Below are 10,000 nucleotides of genomic sequence, written 5' to 3' on the forward strand. Positions count from 1 at the left end.
GTTTTAGTACAAGAGAAATCATATATGTATCTATGTATATATATATTAATCACAAGCAAATTTCATATTAAATATATGCATCACATTACTCAATGTTTTGGCCAGGGTAATCCAATAGGGAAACACGTTATAATAAAAATAGCCGACTAGTAATTATAGAGATAAACAAATTTACATTCAGTCACTTATCTACAACTCGCCATTCGTACTGTACACGCCACGTGCGCCATCTGACAAACAAACAAACAAACAAAAACAAACCTCATGACCTCTTCCTGGCCAGGAGTCATTCTGAACTTTTACATTGGCTCAAGGTTTTATACGTTATTCACTGTTTAGTAGATGCTACTAATATCAGAAACCGACTTTAAAAGCCAGGGGTTAATTTGAAGTTTCTAAGAGAGGACTTGAGAGTCCGACCTTGCCGCTGTGCAAAGTAAAGGTAAAACAAGAGGGCCGTAATACCCGCACGCTGCCGCAGGGGCTGAAATGAGAAGGGCTGACTCAACTTAACACTGGGTTCGAGTCCATACTGTTCGGGAGAACGAAAAGTTCGGTTAAGTATATATGTACATATATACCACACGGCTCGAGAGTCCTGAATAATGGCATGGAGGATCTGGGTTCCTCGCGTATGGTCTCCACTGTGTGTATGTGTGTGTGTGTGTGTGAGGCGGCGCCAGGGAAGACTTGGTCCTGCAGTCCCCTAGAGACCAGCTCTGTCTCCCGCGACCCTCAAATAAATAGTGACCTCAGAAAGGTTATGAAAATCACAGTGTCAGTGGAATGAGGTGAAGAGTACGCTGGAGTATTGGAGTGTGGCGGCGGCGCACACCCTGGACACACTGCCTATCACTAGCACCTGAAAGACATGGACGCCGGTTGGGCTGTGCTGTTGGTCCGCACGACGACTGCGAGCACCGCATCAGGTGGCGGAGGAGGAGGCGGACGAGGAGGCCAGGTGGGGGGGCATCGAGCCCAGGAACCCACCGCTGCCGCCCCCGTCCCCACACCCTGCTTGCCCGATCCCGCCTCTTCCACTGGTGTTCCCACTGGAGGCGGCGCTCTCAGAGGGGTACAAGTGGGCGCCGCTGAACGAGGGCTGAGGATCCGCCAGCTCCATGGACTGGGGGGCGGAGGTGAAGGATGCGGCGCCCTCGCGGCTGAGACTGGCTAGCAAACTGCTGCGGCCGTCGGCGGAGGCGTGTCCCTAGGCCATCGCGCCCACTATACTGTTAGACGACGACAGACCTAAGCTGGACGCGGAGGGGATCTGGATCTGGGAGGTGGAGGAGAGGCCGAGCCCCACGCCCGACATGGCGGACATGCCGTGCATGGGCGGCGCCGACATGAAGCCGCCCGCCATGGAGGAGCCGTGCATCTGGCCGCCGTACATGTAGTGGGACATGGAGCCGAAGCCGGAGCCGCCGGTGCCGAAGCCGCCGAAGCCGCCCTTGTCCAGAGGCTTCAGCATGTCGGGGAAGCCCAGCATGCCCTTCTTCTTCTTCGACTTGGAACTGAGCTTGCGGTTCCGCGTCTGGATGCCCTCCTTCTTCATGGACAGCGGCCGAGGCACCTGCGGGAGAGGGAACCGCGTGTTAGATCAAGAATAAAGAAACAAATCAACCCTTGGGCGGTGACTCATACACCATCTTAAGTTACACGTCCCTCAAAAGTACCTGTAAAATGTATTCCTACACTTCATTAATATGGAAAACGACGGCAAAACTAACAACACTGACCCTCATAAAACATTAACATCATTAAAATCATTACTGGAAGCCGCCCTCAGCCGTGCACCACGCCCTACACTGAGCTATTATCGTAAGTCACGAGATTACAGGCCTAAGAAGAGTGCAGATTAAGTATGCAAGATGTAACGGGCAGTCGCTGAGATTGTAAAAGGGTTAACCTTAAGACCCCGAAGAAATCTGGAAAATGGCACAAAATCACTCAGACTCGATAAAAAAAAGAAAACAGAAGCAGAACTGACGAAAGGAACAAAGGGGAATTTCGTGATAACGTGCGGAAGCCTGCAGCCACTTCCATCTTGCTGATAGGTGATTGGTGGACGGATAACAGGTGGCGTCCGGCGATTGGTGGAGCGATAGCGAAGGCGGGGGCGGCGATAAGAAAGGAGATTGCGTGCCTTCCGGGGAGGGGCTCGCGGCCGTCACGCCTCAGGGAAATTGATGACCGGCTAAATGATGTGGGTTTTGTCCCTCTCCGCACGCCGGCCGCCATTTTAGCCTAATGGGACGTGCGCATCTGGCCCGACTTTGCTTTGGATCGGCTACCCATTTGTGAGTAAGCAAAGGGGGACGTTCATCTCCCCAGTCCTTATTTTACCCGCATATATTATTTAAAATTGTAATCGGACGACTTTTGGTACCTTCTGTACAGGAAGATTTCATCACAACAACAACAACAAAACAACAATAACAACGATCAGCGAAAACTAAAACGAAGAAGTTAGAGATTGATCTTTGCAATCTTTAATGATAACATTATTTTCGTCTTTTACATAATCTATTGATAAAGATATATGGAATTAAACTTATTTATTAAACCGACGAGTTGATTCTTAATCTGGCTTCATTGCGGGAATTTCTATATTCTCGGTTTCTTTGGTTCCGATCTCGAGGGGCAAGCGTAATCCATCCCTTTCGAAAGCTGACACATCATCCCTAATATCTCTGGATAATTTTCTCTCTCTCTCTCTCTCTCTCTCTCTCTCTCTCTGTCTCTCAAAAAAGAAAAGAAAAATTTTAACCATATACACATCAGTGTCCTTGTGTATCAAACCACAACCTCACATAAAAAAAGACACACAAACGCAGCCTCACCGAACGCCTTCCCATCCCGTCACTGCATGATAGGTATCCGGGCAATTCTAGCACACTTTCCTCCGTTCCTTTTAACGCTGAACCTCATCTAATCAAAGTAATAGAATTTTCCACTCAGGGCCAGATAGCAGAGGCACCATCGCGGACTGAGGATGTATTTGATCAATCACTTTTACTGCTCTGCTGGTGTATCTGCCTGACAAATCTCTTCGCCCCGCTCGCTAACATTAATTTCAAGATCTTACACGATTATCTGCAGCCTCGTAGAAGAACGCTGACAGAGGGGGTTGATATGCGTAAAGGATAGGCGTGCTAATTAGAATTTAATATTTCGGATTACTGCGAAGAAATCTTGAAGTAGGAAAGATAATCACGTGTTTAAATCTGTTGTGGCTTTCCGCCGATTCTGATTTTCGCGCAGATTTTACTAACAAATTGGGATGGAGAGGAGACGTAAACACACACACACACACACACACACACACACACACACACACACACGCACGCACGCACACACAAACACACACTTAAACACGCGAACGCACACATATATAGCGGGGTACGAGGAAATTCCTTTTTTTCACGAGAATTATGTCATGTTGATGTGCTAAGCCTTGACACTCGGCCAAAAAGAAGGAAATTTTGAAGGTTAAGTAGAGAATAAACTCCGTGGAAAGAAAGAAAATGAAAGAAAGAAAATGAAAGAAAGAAAGAAAAATTAACAATTTAAGAAAGTAAAAGAAAGAAAGAAAGAAAGAAAGAAAGAAAGAAAGAAAGAAAGAAAGAAAGAAAGAAAGAAAAAAAAATAGAAAAAGAAAAAGAAGAAGAAAAAGAAAGGAAAAAAAAAACAAAAAACAGAAAAAAAAGAAAAAGAAAAAGAAAAGGAAAAGGAAAAGGAAAAGGAAAAGGAAAAGGGAAAGGAAAAAGGAAAAGAAAGAAAACGAACACACAATTAAATTCCCCTGTTATCGCGTATCAAATGGCACAATTTCTCCCAAGCCCTTCCAAGCAGTCCTTCGTCCTCCCTCTCCCCTCCCCGTCCCTCCCCTTCTCCCTCCCCTCCTCCCTTTCTTTCCCTCTCCCTTTTCCCTCTCTTCCCCCTCTCCCTTTCTCTCTCCCGCGTTCTCCCCTTCTCTCTTTTCCCTCTCTCCCCCCTCTCTCTTTCCTCCGCCCCGTTCTCCCCTTTTCCCTCTCCCCTCCCTTCCTCCCACTCCCCTCCCTTTCTCCCTTCTCTCCCCTCACCTATCTCCCCTTCTCCCTCTCCCCTGCCTTCCTCCCTTCTCTCCCCCCCCCCAAACCTCAGGCAATTAGTCGGTCGGTCTGTCTGCGGCGATGAACATCAACTTTTTTCCCTCATGTTTTGCTGTGCATTTTTTTTTTTTAAACCCTCCAAAACATCTTCTTCCGACCCTTTTTTATTCTTCCTTTCTCTATCTCTCTCTTTTTTTCTCTCTCACCCTTCGTCGGCCTTCCCTTGATGTCATTCAAGGCCTGACTCTCGGCGATTTTACGAAAGTGATTTCTTGTCCTTTTCTTGAGTTGGCTTAAGATTCGCTCTTTTAAGAAGGGAGGCGATTTAGGGGCGATTTGAGGCACGCTTCTCCTTCTTCTTCTTCTTCTCCTCCTTCTTCTTCTCCTTCTTCTTCTTCTTTTTCTTCTTCTTCTTCTTCTTCTTCTCCTCCTCCTTCTTCTCCTTCTTCTTCTTCTTCTTCTTCTTCTTTTTCTTCTTCTTTTTCTTCTTTTTCTTTTTCTTCTTCCTTCTTCTACTTCTTCTTCTTCTTCTCCTCTTCTTCCTTCTTCTTCTTCTTTCTTCTTCTTCTTCTTCTTCTTCTTCTTATTCTTCTTCTTCTTCTTCTTCTTCTTCTTCTTCTTCTCTTCTCTCTCTCTCTCTTCATCTCTCTCTTCTTCTTCTTCTCTTCTTCTTCTTCTTCTCTCTTCATCACTCTTCTCTTCTCTCTTCTTCTCTCATCATACATCATCATCATCTCATTATCATCATCATCACTCATCATCATCATTCATCATCTTCTCTTCTTCTTCTCATCATCATCATCATCATCATCATCATCATCACCATCATCATCATCATCATCACATCATCATCATCATCATCATCATCATCATCATCATCATCATCATCATCATCTTCATCATCATCTATCCCTTCTTCTTCTTCTCTTCTTCTCCTCCTCATTCGTTGAGTTAATAGTCACATTAATAGAGGTAGTCATATTGTATATTTAAGTAGATATATGTAGATATGCATTCAGGCGATTATACATGTAGAAGAATGAAAAAATACATACATACAAACACACACACAGAGGGAGAGAAAGAGGGGCTGATAAAAGAAAGGAAAGAAAAAGAGAAGAAAAAATATAGATAAATAATCACCGATAGATTAATAGGTAGATAGATAGATAGTTCGATTGATAGATAGATAGATAGAGAGGAAAAAAGGGAAAAATGAAATGTCAGTACTCTCCCCCCTCCCCCCTCCCCCCCACCAAAAATGAACATCAAAGCCTTCTCGCGTTAGTGGCCTCGACGCCCTATCTTCCCCGCTTTATATCCGGCCGCCCCTTATCTCATCGCCTCCTCATACCGGGCATGAGCTTCAACCGGCTCTCCTCATCCGGCCCGCCCCCCCTTCGCCCCCCCCTCCCTAGTGACCACAACCCGACCCTGCTTAAAATCTTGCCACTTCCGGCCGTCTGTTGTCCGGAATCAGCTGATGTCCTCCGCTGTAAACAAACACACGCCCACCAGCCCGGTCCCCCTCACCCGTGGCCTCCCCCATCCCTGTCTCCCTCCCCCATGGTCTCCCCCCCTTCTGTCCTCTATCCCCCTCATCCATGGCCTCCTCCCCCCACCCTGTCCCCCTCATCCATGGACTCCTCCCCCCACCCTGTCCCCCTCATCCATGGCCTCCTGCCCCTCTTACCCCCTTCGGAGTGTACCCGGTGCAGCTCCCGCGGGTGTTCATCAAAGGTTTATCTACGAGTTTCGGGCTGAACGCTTGGCGTGGGCGGCTCCGTTGGAGATAATGATTTAAAGCGTCTCAGCACGGGCGGGGCCTTTTCTGTGGTTCCTCTTTTTGGTTTTCTTTTTCTTTTTTAGGCGAAAGGTCGCGCCGGGTTGCAAAGGGCGGCGCTCCCTCTGCATAAAACGCTTTATTTTTTTTCTATATAAGTACTTTTTAGCTCATTTCCTCTCCTTTGTTTTTAGCCAGTTAGTTCTTTTTACAAAAAAAATGCTCGTCTGTGATTTATATCCATCTTTTTATCAAAGCGAAGTAACCTTAATCTTATAATCACGGTGATGAACTGTTCCCGCATCGCCTCTGGCTTTTCAGTCTCATGCAAGAATCGCAATCAAAGCTACTAGATTCCTAAGAATTTCATTCAGACGAAATGGTTCCTATAGATGGGAGGTAATTAAAGAGTTAGAGAGCATTAATAGTGATGTAGATAACACAAATATGATTATACGCTATAAACAAAGGTCAGTGACGTTATATGCAGTCATTCTAATGAAGAGAACGTAAATAATATCAGACCGCTTTATAACCTTAGTAACAAAGTCATCGCTACCTTTTGCTGATGAGAAACACATATTTTGAAACAGTTATGAAAACCTAATAAAAAGTAAGTAATAAAGATGAAACCTAACGTCATTCAGGATTAGGTGCTGCTGTAATGATTACATAGCTTGACTGAAGTGATTACTATATGAATGGGTTGAATGAAATGAGTATTAGCCAAATACACTGACTGGAGTGACTGACGTATGTTCGTAATGAAAAGCCAAGGTCTGGAAGGTTATGGATCCATTTGTCAGCTGCAAGAGTCGCATTGCATGGCTTCGTGAAGTGCTGAGTCATGAGTGATGAGTGGGGACGGCTGCAGCTCGTAAGTTACGGGACCACGGGACCGCGAGGGGGTGGGCGGGGTCCTGGGCGTGGGCGGCGATGTGTTCGGAGACACACGGAATGGCGGAGTGGCGAAGAGACCCCCCGCCCCCTCCGCCCGCGCGCCCGCAAGCCACGGCGCGCGGGCGTAATTATCCGCATCCCGCCGTGGCCGAGGAACTCACGATGGCGCGGATAATCGGGAACATCATCAACAAACCTGCTTTTATGTGGCGCTCTTTGCCCGCGGATGCTGATAGGGGAGGGAAGGGAGGGGAGGAAAGGGAAGGGAGAGGAAGGGAAGGAAAGGGGGAAGGGCGGAAAGGAAAGGGAAGGGAAGGACGGGGAAGAGAAGGAGGGGAAGAGGATTGAATGGAATGGAATGGAAAGGAAAGGGAAGGGGATGAAGGGGAGAGAAGGAAACAAGGCGAGGGAAGGATGGAAAGGGGGAGGAAGGGAGGGAAGGAAGGGACAGATGAAAGGAAATAGGCATAGGAAGGAAGGGAAAAGGAAGAGTGGGAGCAGAGGGCGAGGGAGGAGGAGGAGAAATGGGCAGGGTAGGGGGCGAGGAGGGAAAGGGAAGGGTGGGTGAAGCAGGAGGTAGAGAAAGAGTGGAGAAGGGGAGGCGGAAGGGGACAGGGAAGAGACTGGGTTGCGGAGCGGAAGAGGAACAAAGAAGATAGGGGATGAGGGGAGGGGAGGGGGAAGGGGAAGGGGGAGGGGAGAGGGGAAGGGGAGGGGGGCGAGGGCGAGGGAGATGGAGGGGAGGAGGAACTAGTATGGAAATGGATGGTCATGGCAGTCCATCAGGATCCGACGATAAACTGCGGTTCGAGAGCGGGCACTTTGAGGGTTATTTCGCGGTGTAGTTAAGGAGGGGGACGGAGAGAAATGGAGAAAGAGATAAGAGAAAGGGAAGAAGGCGAGGGAAAGAAGAAAAGTGGCAGACGGAAAAATCAGAAGCATGGGGAGGATGGGGTAACGGAGGGGGAGGAGGGGGAGGAGGGGGAGCAGGGGGATAAGAGGGAGTAGGGGTGCCAGGAGCAAGGGCGTGTTGAGCAGTGCAGTGGTGGTCGTGATGGGGTGGTGGAGGAGGGGTGGGAGGAGAGTCGAGGGGGAGGGAGCAGGGGGGGGCAGGAGTGCAGAGAGCCAGCTGGGGAGTGCCTCGGTGCCTCGGTGCCATCGTAGCTCAGGTCCCGGATGCCGCCGGCTCCATATCATTCCATATTTTTACCGCTCGAGAGACTGGGTCTTTCGAGAAGGAGCTACGACCTCCCCGACATTCCGGCGCCTCCGAGATGATGGGAGTAAAGCGAAGACAATAAAGGAAGTGCAAAGAACGAGGAATAAAGGATGAGAGACGTAGCGAGCGATGCTTGGCTTAGAGACCAGTGTAATATATGACTTCACGGAGACACGCAAAGTTCCCAAGCAAATGGTGACAAACATGGCTCCGAGTAAGCTCTAGATGGCTTCAGAAATTCGCACAAAACTCGAACTGATTTCGACCTGTAATGTGCAATCTAATGAAAAATACTACTCTATGACATACACCCCTTAAAGAGCGAATAGTAAACAATGCGATTTCGATATTTCTGTCAGAGCTTTCGCCGTTTTATCATCGTTTTCAAGGAGTGAAGATGTGCGAATTGCCCGGGTTATTGCGGAGGGAAAAACAAGATGGTTTCAGCATGAGGAACAGGTATCAGCAACCCTTCCTACCGCATGACGTCAGGGGTATTCTAACGCGCACAGGAAAATCAACACCACAGCGCGGTCTTGGAAGAAAACGAAACTCCCCAACACTGAGCCTAATCTTGCGGAAAAACAACAATAACACTACTACATAATTACCAAGCCGATGAACCTTGCCAAAAATATTTACTAGATGAGGAAGAAAGAAAGGGGATGAGGCAGGAAGGGGAAAGGGGAAGACTAGAAAGAGAGAGGAGAAAGGAGAAGAGGAGAGACGCGGGAGAAATGAGCAGAGGAGAAAGAGGGGAAGAAAAGAGAAGAGAAGAGAAGAGAGGAGAAAGGGGAAGAGGATAGACAGAGGAGAAAGGGGAAGTGGGGAGAGGAAAGAGAAAAGAAGAGGAGAGGAGAAAGGGGAAGAGGTTAAATGGAGTGATAATCGTGTGTTCATAAGGGAAGCAACATCAGCAGGCGAGCACATCGTCGGGAGGAGCGAGAACTTAGCGTTTTCTTTGGGAGGCGTTCGAGGAGATGCTCCCTTTGATCTCTCTAGTGCCAGCTCGAGGCATTCTTGGCCCTGTGTTCTGTGGTACGCGCTGGTACCTCGCTCTTACCCTGGGTAGACTTGCGGCCTCTTTGGAGACGAAGATAAGTTTTTTTTCAGTTTTTTTTTTTTGTCTTTTCTTTTCCCGAAAGGTTTTTGCGATTACGTTGTTTGGGAGAGAGGTAAACAGGGCCTGGATAAAGCGAGACAGAGAAGGGAGGAGGCTCGCGGAATTAGCTAGATTTCGAGATGGCAGAACGGGACTTATCGGTGAGATAATTGGAGTTGTTATCTGGCGATATTTAAATGCTTTACTTTTAAGTCCCCCCCTCTCTCTCTTCTCTCTATGGCTTTGTCTCCGGCGCCCATTACTCTTTCTTTCTTTATGACTCTCTCTCTCTCTCTCTCTCTCTCTCTCTCTCTCTCTCTCTCTCTCTCTCTTCCTCCCTCCCTCTCTTCCCTCCTTTAACTCTCCTCTCTCCGTTTTCTTACCCTCTGCTCCCTCCACCTCCCCCTCTCTCTCTTTTGCTGTCTCTTTCCCTTCCTTATATCCTCACCCCTCTCTTTCTCTGTCCTGTTAGCATAAGCCAATAACATTTACCCTGATAATCGATCTCTGTCCTGTTCTTTCCCCCCATTTCTTCCTCTTTCCCCGCATTCCGCACATCCGCTTTTCTCCTTCTCCTCTTCTCTCTTCTCCTCTCCCCCCTTCCACGCCCCCACATTCTCCCTCCGCTCTCCTATCTCTCTCATCTCGTGCGATCCTCATTTGACTCCCTGTTTCTTCCACTCTTTTTTCTCTTCTCCCTCTCTCTCTCTCTCTCTCTCTCGCTCTCTCTCTCTCTCTCTCTCGCTCTCTCTCTCTGCCCTCTCTCTCTTCTCCTCTCTCTCTCTCTCTTCTCTCTCTCTCTCTCTTTCTCTCTCTCTCTCTCTTTCTCTTTCTGTCCTCTGTCTCTCTCTCTCTCTTCTCTTTCTCTCTCTCCCTCTCTGTCTCTCTCTCTCTCTCTT

At 48.0% G+C, this 10,000-nt stretch overlaps 1 protein-coding gene across 1 annotated transcript in view; it reads right to left on the reverse strand.

Annotated features, from left to right (window-relative positions):
- LOC119573543 (endothelial transcription factor GATA-2-like) overlaps positions 1 to 10,000 on the reverse strand; it is an 81,111-nt gene that overhangs the window by 1,056 nt on the left and 70,055 nt on the right. Inside the window, exon 5 of the mRNA XM_037920756.1 lies at positions 1 to 1,576. This exon is cut by the window's left edge and continues 1,056 nt beyond it. Within this exon, the coding sequence (XP_037776684.1) occupies positions 1,211 to 1,576 (366 nt within the window). The 3' untranslated portion in view covers positions 1 to 1,210. The remainder of the gene's footprint in view (positions 1,577 to 10,000) is intronic.

The sequence above is a fragment of the Penaeus monodon genome, chromosome 5 (genome assembly GCF_015228065.2).
Source record: "Penaeus monodon isolate SGIC_2016 chromosome 5, NSTDA_Pmon_1, whole genome shotgun sequence".
Taxonomy (NCBI): Eukaryota; Metazoa; Arthropoda; class Malacostraca; order Decapoda; family Penaeidae; genus Penaeus; species Penaeus monodon.